The following is a 17,083-nucleotide window of genomic DNA, read 5'->3' on the forward strand; positions in this document are numbered from 1 at the left end:
TAACACATTCATGTAACTTGTAAAGATCAAATCAGTGCAATGTAGACATCCATCATTTTAGAGATTGGTCTTCCAGAAACATTTAAATTATAGCTATTTTGAAATATAAAATAGATTATTGTAAACTGTAGTCACCCTATTGATTCATCAAACACTATTTCTCATTTCTTCCATCAAACCGTGTATTTCTAGCCATTAACCACCCTCCCTTCTTCCCCCTGTCCCCCGACAGGCTTTGGTAAGCAGTGAACCCTCTACCTCCTTGAGATCCCCTCCTTCAGCTCCCGCATATGAGTGAGGCCATGTGAAGTTTGTCTTTCTGTCCACAGCTTATTTCACTGAATGTAATGACCTCCAGTTCCATCCATGTTGTTGCAAATGACAGGATCTCATTCTTCTTTATGGCTGAATAGTACTCCATTGTGTATATGTACCACATCTTCTTTATCCTTTCATCTGGTATGGAAACTTAGGTTGATCCATATCTTAGCTATTGTGGATAATGCTGCAAGAAACATAGGGGACAGATATCTCTTCAATATCCTGGTTTCCTTTCTTTTGGATATGTACCCATTAGTGGGATTGCTGGATCATATGGTAGTTCTGTTGTTGGGTTTTGTTTTTTGTTTTTTGTTTTTTCAGAGATGGAGTCTCGCTCTGTTGCGCAGGCTGGAGTGCAGTGCACAATCTCAGCTCACTACAACCTCCACCTCCTGGGTTCAAGTGATTCTCATGCCTCAGCCTCCCAAGGTAGCTGGAACTACAGGCGTGTGTCACCATACCCAGCTAATTGTATTTTAGTAGAGATGGGATTTCAGCATGTTGGCCAGACTGGTCTCAACTGGCTTCAAGTGATCCTCCAACCTCGGCCTCCCAAAGTGCTGGAATTACAGGCGTGAGCCACTGCATCTGGCTTGCTTTTGTTTTTTTTTTTTTTTGAGGCGGAGTCTCGCTCTGTCGCCCGGACTGGAGTGCAGTGGCCAGATCTCAGCTCACTGCAAGCTCCGCCTCCTGGGTTTACGCCATTCTCCTGCCTCAGCCTCCCGAGTAGCTGGGACTACAGGCGCCCGCCACCTCGCCTGGCTAGTTTTTCTATTTTTAGTAGAGACAGGGTTTCACCGTGTTAGCCAGGATGGTCTCGATCTCCTGACCTCGTGATCCGCCCGTCTCGGCCTTCCAAAGTGCTGGGATTACAGGCTTGAGCCGCCGCGCCCGGCCGCTTTTGGTTTTTAAAGGAACTTCCATACTGTTCTCCATAGTGGCTGAACTAGTTTACATTCCCACTAATAGTGTACAAGGAACACTTTCTCCACATCCTTGCCAGTGTCCATTATTCCCTGTCTTTTTTGCAAAAGCCATTTAAAATGGGGTGGGATGATATCTCATTGTGGTTTTGACTTGCATTTCTTTCATGATTAATGATGTTGAGTACTTTTTGCATATATGTGAGCCATTTTTGTCGTCTTTTGAGAAATGTCTATTCAGATCTTTTGGCCATATTTTAATTGGATTTTTTTTTCTTTTTTCTTTTTTGCTATTGAGTTGTTTGAATTCCTGGTACTATATATTCTGGTTATTAATCCCTCGTCAGATGAGTGATTTCAGATATTTTCTCCCATTCTGTGCGTTGTTTTTTCGCTTTGTTGATTGCTTCCTTTGCTGTGCAGAAACTTTTTAGCTTGATGTAATCCCATTTGTCTATTTTTGCTTTGGTTGCCTGTGCTTTTGAGGTCTTACACAAAAAGTCTTTGCCCAGACCAATGTCCTGCAAAATTTCCCCAATATTTTCTACTAGTAGTTTCATGGTTTTAAATCATATAAGCGTTTAATCCATTTTGATGTGATTTTTTAATATAGTGAGAAAGTCCAGTTTTGTTCTTCCGCATATGGATATCCAGTTTTCCCAGTCCATCTGTTGAAGAGACTATCCTTTCCCCAGAGTATGTTTCTTGTGCATTTGTCAAAAATGAGTTGGCTGTAAGTGTATAGATTTATATCTAGGTTCTCTCTTCTGTCCATTGGCTTATGTGTCTGCCAGTACCATGCTGATTTGGTTACTATAGCTTTGTAGTTTATTTTGAAGTTACTATGATGCCTCCAGCTTTATTCTTTTTGCTCAGGATTGCTTTGGCTATTTGGGGTCTATTGTAGTTACATGTAAATTTTAGAATTTTTTTGTCTATTTCTTTGAAGAATGACATTGGTATTTTGGTAGTGATTGTGCGATTCTGTAAATTGCTTTGGGTGAAATGTCATTTTCATTGAAATTCTTCCATTCCTCAAGCATAATGTATCTTTCCATCGGCTTTCATTTTTATTTCCCTAACACCTTCTCAGGTGGCTGTCTAGGCTTCCTTTGTGTTTCTCCAGCTGAGCTCTTGTTCCCATCCTGTGTCAGTTTCTCCATGGTTTTCTCTGTAGGAGTTCTTCATTGTTTTTTGTGCACTTACCCTTTGTCTCTTGTATTGGGTCCAACTATTTTCTCCTAGGCTTTTGCTTGCTTTAAAATTTTATTTAGAAGTTTTGTCCTACAGAATATTTAAACTTTGATGTAGCTAAAGTAATCATTTTTCCCCTCTGGTTTTTGCTTTCAGTTGTGTGTGTGTGTGTGTCCCTTACCCTTAAGGAATTTAAATCCCTGATTGTGTGTGTGTGCATGCGTGCGTGTGTGTGTGTGTGTTTCCCTTACCTTAAGGAGTTTAAATCCCTGATTTAGGTTCAAAATTTTTTCCGACTGTCCACCTCCCTGGTTGCTCAGGACATCCAAGCCCTGCCTTTCTGGCAGAGGGAGCCGGGAAAAGTTAACCTCTCTTTGTTTCTGTCCGTAAGCCTTGGGTGTCTGGGTGCCCGTAGCATTGCTCAGGTGACCGCTGGCCTTGGCAAGAACAGTTTGCATCAGAAGAGGAGGGGAGGTGAGCACACACTGTGGGCATGATTCTTTGTATAATTTTTTTTGCCATGAAGAGAAGGAGGGGAATGAAGTGATAGCTAGTTTGAGGTCAAGGCTGGGTTTATAGAGGCAGATCCTAGAGCAAGCTTCTGTTCTCATCAGATGATCCCACAGAGGTAGAGGGGAGAAACTGAGGAGGTGGGAGAGAGGGGTTCCTTGTAGGTGCGACCCCTTGAGAGGACTCCAGTAGGGGTCTCTTTTAATCCTCTGTTTCCTCTTCTGTGTAAAGTGGTCAATAATAAGCTAACCTTCCCACGGTCCCATGAGTATTAAAGGAGGTAAAGCCATACTGCACAGGTCATCGGTAGCTGTGTCTGTTATTTTTGGAAAAGATTAGGGATCTGGCACTGCAGGGACCCCATGATTCCTACCCTGTTCTGCCAAGCATGCGTCCTTCTCATGGTTCTGGGGCTGCCACCCTGAGAAGCAGAGTGGGGCCTAGAGAGCCAGCCGATAGCTTAGCTCTGTGTGGTACGGGTTCCTCCCAGTGTGGGCAGGTTCCAAGTCCTCCTCCTCTCCTTTCCTTTCCACTAACTGTCTCTCCATGATGGCCAGGCTTCCAGTGTGGGCCTGGCTCAGTTTTACCAGCATTGCTGCAGAGGATGTGATGGGAATTTAAAGAAAATGGCTGGTCTGGCCTGAGGGATCAGGCTGGAAGGTTGATGACGAGAAGGTCATGAGGAAGGTAGAATGGGTTCTGCTGTTAGGACCTAAGGGATGCAGCAGTGGCCTTGCCTAGCCAGGAGGGTGGCCATTCCTGCCTGTGGGAGTGGGGCAGAGAGTTGGAGGGGCCTGGTGTGGTGAGAGGGAGGCATTTTCTGTCTCTGGCATTGGGCCCCTGCAGGTCCTTCAGGGAGGTGGGAGGCAGGTGGGAGTAGGCAGTTCCCATCTCTGTTTATTGCCTCTTGCAGCCACACTGGTGCCGCCTGGGCCTAGGTTCTCTGGGCTGGATGAGAGGCACCGTTCCTACCGCCGAGAGTGCCACTGACTCGAGAGGCCTCCCTGTGCCCTGTCCCCACTGCATGTCCTGATCGCTCAGGCTGACTGCTCCTTTGCTAACTCACCACCTGCTCCATTCAGGCCCCTGAGAAGGAAGCACTGAGGATGCAGGAGGTGCTGTGACCCTCCGCTTCTCCCTGCTGCAAGGCACAGCGCAGGGCACACATCCCTGTTCAGTTCTTCCATCAGCTCCTCCTGAATCCATAAATTACATGGGAAAATGTTTTACCAGCAGTTGGGTGGCGTAAGCCTCCCACCTCATTCCTTGCCTGAAACTGTGATTGACAAGCGAGGATGACAAGCAGGCAGGCAGACATCTTACTGAACAGGGGCCAGAGATGTATACATTCTATCAAATTTTAAAAATCCAGGATCTAGAACATGGATTAAAAAAAAACACAGTGAGTGTGTGAACCTGTGTCTATGTGTAAACATTGGAAGGATATACACTAGACTTGCACTGATTATTTTGGAATAGTGAAATTGTCAGTGATTTTTAAACCGCATTATATTATTATTTATTTATTTTTGAGACAGAGTCTCACTCTGTCTCCTAGGCTGGAGTGCAGTGGTGTAACCTCGGCTCACTGCAGCTTCCGCCTCCCAGGTTCAACTGATTCTCCTGCCTCAGCCTCCCGAGTAACTGGGACTGCAGGTGTGCATCACCACACCTGGCTAATTTTTTGTATTTTTTGATAGAGATGGGGTCTCACCATGTTGGCCAAGCTGGTCTCAAACTCCTAGCCTCAAGTGATCCACGGGCCTTGGCCTCCCAAAGTGCTGGGATTACAGGCGTGAGCCACCATGCCCAGCCTCATTATATTATTTTGTATTGTCTAAATTATATTTTTTAATAATGCATGTCACTTTTGTAATTAGAAAAAAAAATCCCGTTATTTTCATTTTGGAAAGGAAAGGTGGCTGAGGTGGTTTATTGATTGTAGAATAGATGAAGAGATTGTGGGGCAGTCATACAGTTCAGTTTTCTACAGCAGTAAAATAGATTCAGCAGCATGGCTGAATCTCAGAAATCTAATGTCAAGCGAAAGAAACTGGACATGAAAAGAATCTGTGGAGTGTTACTTTGTTGATCGAAATCGCAAAGTAGGCAAAACTCAGCTGTAACACTTAGGGCTGCACACATTGTAAAACTAAAGGAAAAATAAAACAGACCGAGGAATGGTCATCCCCAGAGTGAGGCTAGTGTCACCTCTGGTAGGGAGGGATGAGTTGTTATCAGAGAGGGGCTCAGAGTGGAGAGGCTGGTCATGCTTTGCTTCTTAAACTTAGTGGGAGTGTAAGGGTTCTTGCTTTAATAATATCTCATAAATGATTCATAATTTTTTATTGTGATATAAATTTCATACCATAAAATTCACCCCTTTTAAATGTACAGTTCAGTCGAACAGAAAACTCATATTCACACAGACTTGCACATGAATAATAGGAGTATTATTTGTAGTAGCCCCAAAGTGGAAATAACCCAAATGTCTGTCACTCATTAGTGGGTAAGCAAAATAGGATATGTCCATACAATGGAATATTACCCATCTGTAAAAAGGAATGAAGTACTGATTCATGCAACAACATGGATGAACCTTGACAACATTATGTTAGGTGGTATCTTAGTGTGGTTTTGATTTGCATTTTTTTAACAATGAAGCTGAGCACTTTTAATGTTAAGTGACACCATCATTTCATGTGCTTATTGGCTGTTGTACATCTTTGGAGAAATGTCTGTTCAATTCCTTTGTCATTTAAATTGGTGTGTCTTTTTATTGTTGAATTGTAAGTATTCTTTATGTATTTGGGATACTAAACCCTCATTAATATAATGGCAAATACTTGCACATTTTGTGGATTGTCTTTACATTCTTGAGAGTGTTCTTTGAAACGCAGCTTTCAAATTTTTATGAAATCCAAAAATTTTTTCTTTGGTTGCTTGTACTTCAGATATCACATCAAAGAAACTGTTGCCTAATCCAAAGTCCCTGAGATTTACACCTGTATTTCATTCTAAGTGTTTTAGGTAGTTTTAGCTCTTATGTTTAATTCTTTAATCCATTTTGAGTTAGTTTTTGTAGGCAGTTTGAGGTAGGGGTTCAAATTCATTCTTTTGCATGTGAATATTCAGTTGTCCAGCACCATTCGTTGAAGAGACTACTCTTTCCCCAGTGAATGGTTTTTATACCTTTGTCAGAAATCCATTGGCCATAGATGCATGAATTTATTTATAGACTCTCAGTTCTGTTCTATTAATCTATATTTCTATTCTTTGCCAATACCAAGTTTTACAATAAGTTTTGAAATTAGGAAGTCTGTGTTCTCCAACTTCATTCTTCTTTTTCAGAATTGTTTAGGATTTTCTGTTCCCTTGCACTTCCATTTGCATTTTAGAATCACCTTGTCATTTTCTCCAAAAAAGAAGAAAGAAAAAAAAAAAAAAAAACAGACTATTGGAATTTGAATAGGGATTGTATTAAACCTGGAGATCAATGTTTTGTAGTTTTCAGGGTACAAGTTTTGCACTTCTTTTGTTAAATTTGTTCTGAAGTTTTCTTCATTTCTTGCATTTCTATTGCAAATGCAATTGTTTATTTACTTTTAGATTATTCATTATTAGGGTATAAAAATAAAACTGGATGGGTACAGTGGCTCACAGCTATGATCCCAGCACTTTGGGAGGCTGAGGCAGGAGGATCACTTGAGCCTAGGAATTTGAGACCAGCCTGAGCAGCATAGCAAGACCTCGTTTCTTTTTTAAAAAAAAAAAAAAAGCTGAGCATGATAGCATATACCTGTAGTCCCAGCTGCTCAGGAGGCTGAGGTGGGAGGATCACTTGAGCTCAGGAATTTGAGACCAGCCTGGGCAATGTACCAAGACCCTGTCTACAAAAAATTTAAAACATTAGCCAAGCATGGTGGCACATGCCTGTAGTCCCAGCTACTCAGGAGGCTGAGGTGGGAGGATTACTTGAGCCTAGGAAGTTGAAGGTGCAGTGAGCTATGATCGTGCCACTCCACTCCAGCCTGGGTGACAGAGTGAGAACCTGTCTCAAAACAACAACAAAAACAACCAAACAACCCAAAAATCCAAACAACAACAAAACAAACAAACTGACTTTCGTGTGTTGACCTGTGTCCTCTAGTCCTACACTTTGCTGAACTTGTTTACTGCTGTAATAGTTTGTGTGTATGTGGATCCCTTATGATTTTTTATGTATAAGATTACGTCATCTGTAAACAGGGGTAGTTTTACTTCTTCCTTTTCAAGCTGGATACCTCTTATTTCTTTTTCTTGCTGAACTCTGCTGGCTAGAACCTCAAGTACAGTGTTTAATAGAATTGGCAAAAACAGGGATTCTTGTCTTGTTCCTAATCTTATTGGGAAAGCTTTCAGACTCTCGCTAAGTATAGTTAGCTTTGGATTTCTCACAGATGCCTTTAATCAGGATGAGGACATTCCCTTCTATTCCTCTTATCATTATCAAATATCTTTCTTTGTCTGTGGTAAGAATTCTCATCTTAATGTCTAGGAATAGAAGGGAGTGTCCTCATCCTGACTAAGGGCATCTATGAGAAACCCAAAGCTAACTTTTTAAAGTGTTTTTATCATGAAAGAGTGTTGGATGTTGCCAAATGCTTTTTCTGTGTCTGTTGAACTGTTTTCTCTCCATTATTATATTAATTTGGTGTATTACATTGATTTTCATATGTTGAACCAACTTTGCATTCCTGAAATAAATCCCACTTGGTTATATTGTAAGTCTTTGTATGTACTAGTGGCTTGAGTTTATTACTATTTTGCTGAGGATTTTGTGTCTGTATTCGTAACACACATTGGTCTGTAGCTTTCTTGGGTTGTCTTTATACTGGTCTCTTATAAGCAGTTGGGAAGTGTTCCTTTCTCCAATTTGTTGTTGAGAGTTTATGAAGGATTGCTGTTAATTTTTTTTTTAAATGCTTTGTAGACTTCTCTAGTGAAGCCATCCAGTCTTAAGCTTCTCTTTGTGGGAAATTTTTTGATTACTAATTCAATCTCTTTTAATTGTAGATCTATTAATATTTTTTATTTCTTCATGAGTCAGTCTTACTAGTTTGTGTGTTTCTAGGAATTTGTACATTTCATCTAGGTTTTCTACTTTTTTTAGCTTTATTTATTTTTTAACTTTTATTTTAGGTTCAGGGGTATATGTCCATGTTTGTTATAAATTAAGGTGTCATGGGGGTTTGGTGTACAGATTATCTTGTCACCCAGGTAATAACATAGTACCTAATACGTAGTTTTTTGGGTTTTTTTTTTTTGAGACAGGGTCTTGCTCTGCCACCCAGGCCAGAGTGCAGTGGTGCAATCTCGGCTCACTGCAACCTCTGCCTCCCATGCTCAAGCGATCCTCCTGCCTCAGGCTTCCAAGTAGCTGGGACTACAGTTATACTCCACCATGATTGGCTGATTTTTGTATTTTTTATAGTGGTGGGGTTTCACCATCTTGCCTAAGCTGGTCTTCAACTCCTAAGCTCAAGCAATCTGCTTGCTTCAGCCTCCCAAAGTGCTGGGATTATAGGCATGAGCCACGGCAACTGGCCAGATAGGTAGTTTTTTGATCCTCTTTCTCCTCTCACCCTCCATTCTCAAGTAGGCCATGGTGTCTCTTGTTCCCTTCTTTATATGCATGTGTACCCAATGTGTGGCTCTCACTTATAAGTGGAACATGTGGTATTTGGTTTCTGTTTCTGCATTAGGTTGCTTAGGATTATGGCCTCCAGTTCCATCCATGTTGCTGCAGAGGACATGATCTCGTTTTTTCAGGGCTGCATAGCATTCCATGGGCATATGTACTACGTATTCTTTATTCAGTCTTCTGTTGATAGGCATTAGGCTGATTTTATGTCTCTGCTGTTATGAATAGCGCTGTGATGAACATATCTGTGCATGTGTCTTTATGGTAGTATGATTTATATTTCTTTGGGTATATACCCAAAAATGGGATTGCTGGGTTGAATGGTACTTCTGTTTTAAGCTCTTTGAGGAGTCACCCCCACTGCTTTCCACAATGGCTGAACTAATTTACATTCCCACAAGCATTCCCTTTTGTCCACAACCTCACCGGCATCTGTTATTTTTTGACTTTTTAATAATAGCCACTCTGACTGGTGGCTTTTCCAATTTGTTGGCTTATAATTAATCATATATTCTCTTATAGTTATGTTTAGTTTTGGTCGTGATGTTTCCTCTTTCATTCCTAATTTAACTATTTGAGCCTTCTCTCTTTTTTTCTTCATCAGTCTCTCTAAAGGATTGTCACTTTTGTCGATCTCTTCAAGGACCCAACTTTTGGTTTTGCTGGGGTTTTCTTGTTTTGTTTTACAATTCTCTTTCATTTATTACCAATTTAATCTGTATAATTCCTGCCTTCTCCTTTTTTTGGGTTTAGTTTGCTCCTCTTTTTCATCTGAAGGTGGAAGATTGATTTATTAATTTGTTCATTTCTTTTTAAAGAAATGGATATTTATAGCTATAAACTTCCCTCTAAGCACTGCATTAACACATGCCATAATTTTTTGGTATGTTGTATTTTCATTTTCATTTATCTCAAAGAAATCTCTAATTTCTTTTGTGATTTTTGTTGTTGACCCATTAGTTATTTAAGAGTATGGGCTGGGCTTGGTGGCTCATGCCTATAATCCTAGCACTTTGGAAGGCCGAGGTGAGCAGATCACTTGAGATCAGGAGTTCGAGACCAGCTTGAGCACCACAGTGATATCCCATCTCTACAAAAATTTTAAAAATTAGCTGGTTGTGGTGGCGCACACCTGTAGTCCCAGCTACTTGGAGGGCTGAGATGGGAGGATTGCATGAGCCCCAGAGGTCTAAGCTGCAGTGAGCTGTGATCACGCCACTGCACTCCAGCCTGGGTGCCAGAATGAGACTCTGTCTAAAAAAAAAAAAGAGAGAGAGAGTATGTTGTTTAATTTCCACATATTTATGAATTTCCCAAATTTCCTTCTGTTACTGATTTCTAACTTTATTTTGTTGTGGTTGGAAAACATATTTTGTATGATTTCAGTCTTAAATTATTGAAGTTATTGTTCCTAAGATAGATCAAGCCTGCAAAATGTTCCATATGCACTTGATAAGATTAAGTATTCTGCTATTGTTGCACAGAGTGTTTTGTATAGATGTGTTTCATCTAATTGGTCTATAATGTTGTTGAAGTCCTCTTTCTGTTGTTGATACTCTATCAAATTGCTTTATCAACTATTGGAAGTGAGGTATGTCCAACTATTACTATTGAATTGTCTTTTTCTTCCTTCAATTCTGCCACTTTTAGTTTGTGTATTTTGGGGCTTTGTTGTTAGGCATATGTGTGTTTGTAATTGTTATAGCTTCTTGATAGATTGACCCTTTTATCATTATCAAATATCCTTCTTTGTCTGTAGTAAGAATTCTTGTCTTTATGTCTGTTTTGCCTGGTACTATTAATAGTATTAAAGCCACTCCAGTTATCTTTTGATTACTGTTTGCATGGTATATTTATTTAAATCCTTTTACTTCCAACCTATCCATATATACTTAATGTAATAATTGATAAGATGGGATTTGTGTCTGCCATTTTGCCATTTGTTTTCTATATGTCTAATGTCTTTTTTCCCTGTTTTCCCATTACTGCATTGTTTTGTATGAAGTAGATCTTCCCTAGTGTATCACTTTTATTCACTTGTTATTTCTTTTACATTTTTTTTTCTTAGTGGTTGCCCTGAGGATTACAATCAGCACCTTGGTTTATAATAATCTTGTTTGGATCAACAACAACTGAATTCCAACTTGATTTACATAGTTGTCTTTAAATTGGATAAGAGTAAAAAGAGTTACTAACAAAAATGTGTTTATACTTTAAAAAAAATCTGTCTAGGTAGTTACCTTTACCGATGCTCTTCCTTTCTCTGTGTGGATTCAAGCCTAGGTCTTGGATTCAAGCCTTAGTCTAGGATGCTAATTTGGCCTGAAAGACTCCCTTTAGTGTTTCCTTTAGGGCAGGTATGCTGGGGACGAATGCTCTGTGTCTGTTTATCCGAAAATGTCTTAATGTCTTCTTTACTTTGAAAAGATAATTTTGCTAGTTAAGAATTCTTAGGTGACAGCTTTTTCTTATTTGAGCACTTTGATGCCATCCTGTTGCCTTCTGGCTTCTATCTCTGATCAAAAATGAGCTGTTAATCTTATAGAGCAGTGGTCCCCAACCTTTTTGCCACCAGAGACTGATTTTGTGGAAGACAGTTTTTCGATGGACTGGGGCGGAGGGGAGGCGCTGCTTTGGGGATGAAACTGTTCCACCTCTTCATCAGGCATTAGATCCTCATAAGGAGCACACAACCTACATCCTCTGCTTGCGCAGTTCACAGTACAGTTTGAGCTCCTATGAGGATCCGATGCTGCTGCTGATCTCACAGGAGAGGGAAGCTGATCAGGCAGTGCTGCTCGCCAGGAGCCGCTTCTGCTGTGTGGCCCAGTTCCCAACGGGGGTTCATGATGAGTTGCTGCTCTCTTCCTGCTTCTAAGATTCTTGGCAGGTCTTGGTGTGCTCTCTTGGAGTTCATTCTACTTGGAATTTGTGGAGCTCTTTGGATGTGGAAATTAATGTTTTATGAAGTCAGGAAAGTTTTTGCCCTTTGTTTTTCAAATATTCTTTCTGCCTTCCCCCTTTTCAACATTTATATTGTTATGCTTGATATTATTCCATAGTTCTCGGAGGTCCTGTTTCTTTTTCTTTATTCCTTTTCATTTCCGTTCTTCATACTGAATAATCTCTCTTAATTTATCTTTCAGTTCAGCGATTCTTTATATTCCCCCTGCTCAGATCAGCCGTTAGCTCTTCTTGGGAATTTTACGTTCCAGCTCTTGTACTTTAAAACTAGTGCATTTCTCTTTGGTTATTTTTAAAAATAATTTTTATCTCTGTATTGGCATTCTGTATTTGAGTAGATATCATTCTGAAGCTTTCCTTTGCTTCTGCCAGTATGGTTTCTTAAGTTCTTGGAACATATTTAAAACAGCCAATTCAAAGTTTTGGCCTCCTTCAGGGACAGTTACTATTAATTTTTTTTTTAATGGGCCATACTTTGTTATTTCTTGGCACGTCTCATTTTTGTTGTTGAAAGCTAGGCCTTTAACAGTATATAACATGACAGGTGTGGAAATGAGATTCCCCCCTCCCCTGGATTTGCTGTTGCTGATTGTTGTTTGTTGTTTGCATAGTGATTTTTCTGGACCAATCCTGTAAACATCCTCCATTCTCTGTTGTATGTGGCCATGGAAATCTCTGCTCAGTGCCAGCTGTTGACCAGTTACAGATTTCCTTGAACTCCGTGCCTGGAACTCTGTGCCAGGAATGAGTGTGCCTCGCAGTCTTTACTCAGGGGCTTTGTGTGCACACTGGGCACATCCAGTCCAGTGCTCGCCAGAGCCTCCCCAGCCTTTACCTGCTGCTTGTGCAAAGTGTCCAGGAGGTGCAAACTTGGGGCCTTCCTAGAAACTTCCTGAGTGTGTTCCTAGCCACCAGTGTGGCACTATGTATTGGTGGCCTGCTGTCAGGTTGGTGTGAAAGTAATTGCAGTTTTTGCCATCAGAAGTAATAACAAAACTTGCAACTACTTTTGCACCCACCTAATAGATTCCCAGAGTGTGCAGGAATTTTTCAAAACCCCTGTTGACATCCCCTTCCTCAGCTTTTCCTTTAAATGTTTTCATTATTCTGTTATTCACCCCAGCTAGTAGCCACTGTGCTTGTAATTATTTTCTACTAACTTCTCCCAGGGTAAAAGGTTTTGTACCAGGTGAACTCCAAGTGGGGTTAAATACAGACAGCCCTCTAAATGGGGTCTTCCAGGGATCTCCAGATAGGTCAAAAAATAATTCTTTGGGCATGGGGACTTGAAAGAACTCCAGCCTTGTCATACCCTCCAGGCTGCTGGCTCTCATTGCAATTGTGGGCTGTCCATTTTTAAGGCTAGGGTAGAACTGGGGAGGGTAGTGGGACCAGGCAAGTTAGAATGTCACCAGCATCTTGAATGTTACAAAGTGATCTTTCTTGCTGAGAGTCAGCAATTTTTCTTGAATAGGTACTCCTGGATGCCTTGAGCCTTTCGTATCAGTAAGAGTTCTGAAAAAAATGATTTTGACAGTTTTTGCTGTTTTTTAAAATTGCTTTTACGGAAGAATTTTCAGAGGCCCTTTTTTGCTGACTTCAGCCCGTATATGTTTGTGCTCTTCTGTATGTTTTGTGCTCACACATGTGCATATTAAACAATAAACTATTGTAAATTGGGGTGCAGGAGTCTGGTGGAGCAGGTGCTGAGTGAGGGCTGCGGGTTGGATGGGACCATACTAGTCTGGGGCTGGACAGGTGCCTGAGGCTCCTTGGGTGTTAGCGCCGTGGGAGTCAGGAACTCGGCCCTACAACTTTGTATCTCCCACTGTAGGGCTGCCAGGCACCCAGCTGTGCCCAGATGGATGGGACAGAGACCCGGCAGCGGAGGCTGGACAGTTGTGGCAAGCCAGGGGAGCTGGGGCTTCCTCACTCCCTCAGCACAGGAGGACTCCCTGGAGCCTCAGAAGATGGAGCTCTCAGGACCTCTGAGAGCCAAAGTGTGACCCCCAAGCCACTGGAGACTGAGCCTAGCAGGGAGACCGCCTGGTCCATAGGCCTTCAGGTGACTGTGCCCTTCATGTTTGCGGGCCTGGGACTGTCCTGGGCCGGCATGCTTCTGGACTATTTCCAGGTAAGAGGGAACTAAATGGGGACAGGGAGGGGGACACTGCCAAATGTCACCTATAGAGTAGGCAGCTGCATGTCAGGTTGAGCTTAAAGGTTGTTGGGCAATCCTCTCAAAAAGCCATTTTTTTTTCCTGTATATTGGGCAGGATTCTTTTAGTCTCTGGTGACAGAGACTAAACTTAACCCAAGTTAATCTTCAGTAGACAATTTATTAGCCCATATGATTGATGTAGAACAAAACGTACTTAATCATTTCCTTTCTGATGTACTTTGAAGTTTAACACAGTTGACTGACTGTGTCAGTCAACTACTGCTGCCATAACAAAGTCCCACACACTGGGGGACTTCAACAACAGACATTTATTTTTGCACAGTTCTAGAGGCTGGAAGTCCAAGATCAAGGCGTTGGCAGCACTGGTTTCTCCTGCGGCCTCTCTCTTTGGCTTGCAGATGGCTGCCTCCTCTCCGTGTCTTCACGTGATCTTTCCCCTGTGCATGTCTCTGTCCTAATCCCTTTTCCTAAGAGGACACCCATCAGATTGGGTTAGGGCCCCCCATAATGACCTCATTTTAATTTAATTACCTCTTAAAGGCTGTGTCTCTAATTACAGTCTCATTTTGAGGTACTGGGTGCTAGGACTTCAACATATGAATTTTTGCAGGGACATAATTTAGCCTATAACCACTTTAAAAAATGCTGCAGTGAATCATCTTGACATAAATCATTTTATACATCTCTGAATAAATTGGTAGGATAACTTGTTGCAAGTAGAATTACTGGGCAAAGAGCATGTGCATTTGTGGCTTTAATGGAGATCACCAAATCTTTTGCTTAGTGGTGCGTGGTTCCAACCCACAGACCCTGACCCAGCGACAGATGAGACACGTACATTAACACAGATATTTTGCCTGTCAGTTCAGCTAAGGGGCTCTGCTCTGAGTCTGCAGCATGGCCCCATAAGCCAGCAGAAGTTCGTATTTATTTACTACAGATTAAATGACAAAGACTTTGAGTCAGCACACCTGTGGGTAATTAATCTGGTCGCCCTCCGCCAGAGAGAGCAGTCCTACAGATGATCAAAGGTTTTTCTTAGAACTACATGAGTAAACAAGCTATTTAGATAAACTCCCCCACATTCCCTTGTTATTTGCTCTTCTGCTATCAACTCAAAGAGGATTAGGCTGCCTTCAGCCAAATTTTTTACTGAAGCTATGCAACACCCCAGCCTTCCAAGAAAGTTTGTGACTATTTCCTATAACTATCTTTATAATTTTTCCCACCACCCTGACTGAACTCCCACATCGTGGTAGAATGTCGTACTTCCTCCACACCACAGGGAAATGCTTGTTCCCAACACTCACCAACACAGGTTTTTTCAGCCTTTCTGATCTTTAGTAATCTGCTAGCTGGAAATTGCATTTCATTGTATTTAATTTCTCTCGATGCCTAACAAGTTATCCCAAAACTCACGCATTATATTAAGCATGTGTGTATCCCAATAATACACACATGCTTCATATAATAGCATGTATTATCTTGTCGTTACTGTGGGCAAAGAATCCAGATGAAATTTAGCTGGCTTTTCTGCTTCATGGTCTCTTCTGAGACTGGGGCACCAGCCCAGCTCACTTAGAGGGTGACATTCCTGGCAGATACTGGACTGCGAGCCTCAGTTCCTCACTGCTGTTGCCCACAGGCCCCCTCAGGTCCTCTCCATGTGGACGTCTCTAGCATGGTGCCCGCCTCATCAGGGTATGGTCCAAGACGGAAAAAGAGTCTGCTGGTGAGACAGACATCACTGTCCTCTGTAACCTAGTCATAGAAGTGGCATGACCTTGCTTCTATTGGTGAGAATCAGGTCACCAGGTTCAGCCACATTCCAGGGGAAGCAATTGGCTAAGAGCATCAGTACCGGGAGGTGGTCGGGGGCCTTCCTCAAGGGCTGCTGTCTGCTGTGGTCATTATAGTGTGATCTGTGTTTCTTATTACAAGTGAGAGAGGTTGAGGATCTTGGTATTTATATTTATATTCTTTGCTCATATTTCTATTGAGTATTTTCCTTTTATTGACACCTGGGGCTTTGTATATATTAAGGAAATTGGTTGTTTCATTGTGATGTGAATTATAAATGTTTCCTATTGTTTCCCCATTTATCTTTTGACTTTGCTTTTGGTGGCTTTTTGCTGAGCATTCATTTTTTAAAATGCAGTCTCAGTCATCTTTCTTCTAAGGCTCTGAGCCTATGCCTTCCTTAGAAACAGAAGCTGCTTTTTATACAGGTGCCCATCTGCTCGCATGCGTGCACAGGGCAGCACATATTAGAGACTAGGTATGTGTTCCCATGAAGAAGAAAAACTCTCTGCTACAAGTCTGCCTTCTTTCCATTGCAAATATGAGAGGTTCAAAGTGGATGTACACAGCTGTCATGCTGGTCTACATTGGTTTGTTGGCTGGTTAGTGTTCAGTTCGGTGCAAACATTTCAAAACTGGAAGCTTTTCATTACAGTGCTTATATTCAGTTCCTCTATAAAACTCAGACGATTTGGCAACATGTGGTTTATGTGTCAGTTTTCTATTGCTGTGTTCCAAATTACCACAAATTTAGCAGCTTAAAACTGCATGCATTGATTAGCTCATAGTTCTGTAAGGCAAAGTGCAGGCATGGTGTGGCTGGGATCTCTGCTCAGGGTCTCAACAGCTGAAATCCACATGTTGGCCAGGATGCGTTCTCTTCATGAGGCTCTGGGGGAACATGTACTTCTAAGCATATTCCTGTCTTCAGAACTCACCTCCTGGTGCTGTGTTCCTCCCTGAGGTTGAGGGACTGCAGATCCATTTCCTTGCTGGTTGTCAGCCAGGGGCTGCACTTCACTTCTCCAGGCCACTCCTGTGTCTTGCCATGTGGCCCTGCCATCTTCAAAGGCAGCAGTGGAGACACCTCCCTTGGATGAAATCCCTCTCTGACTTCAGGAAGCACCTGCTCCCTTTAAAGGGTTTACCTGATGAGGCCAAGCTCATCCAAGTTAATCTTTCTGAAATTCCACCAGGACTCCTCACTGGAATGCGTGGAGCAGGCAGGAGTGCCAGCAGTCTCCAGAAATTGATCCAGTCCTGGGCTCTGTGGGTGGGCTGGGATGAGCATTGTGTGCATGTGCTGGGAAGAACGGGGGTCTCCAGGCAGGCTGTGGCCTTACAGAGACACGGAGCAGTCTAGAAAGGCCAGGAGGGCAAGAGGGCTGACTGGAGAGGCATTCCGTGTGGGCAGAGAGAGAAGACTGGGAGTGCAGGAGGAGGTGAGGGCAGCCTGTTTTGATTGCTGAAGGGGTGGCCTGCCCCTCCACACTTGTGGGTGCTTCT

The 17,083-nt window shown here is 42.1% G+C and overlaps 1 protein-coding gene across 1 annotated transcript in view; it reads left to right on the forward strand.

Moving 5' to 3' along the window:
* The first annotated feature begins 2,854 nt into the window (after positions 1 to 2,854).
* The window catches only part of SLC41A3 (solute carrier family 41, member 3), a 79,248-nt gene continuing 65,019 nt past the window's right edge, over positions 2,855 to 17,083 (forward strand). The window contains exons 1-2 of the mRNA XM_011950758.1: positions 2,855 to 2,912; positions 13,430 to 13,729. Coding sequence (XP_011806148.1) covers positions 13,457 to 13,729 — 273 coding nt within the window. The 5' untranslated portion in view covers positions 2,855 to 2,912; positions 13,430 to 13,456. The remainder of the gene's footprint in view (positions 2,913 to 13,429; positions 13,730 to 17,083) is intronic.

Source organism: Colobus angolensis, unplaced genomic scaffold (genome assembly GCF_000951035.1).
Source record: "Colobus angolensis palliatus isolate OR3802 unplaced genomic scaffold, Cang.pa_1.0 Scaffold31, whole genome shotgun sequence".
NCBI classification, from domain to species: Eukaryota; Metazoa; Chordata; class Mammalia; order Primates; family Cercopithecidae; genus Colobus; species Colobus angolensis.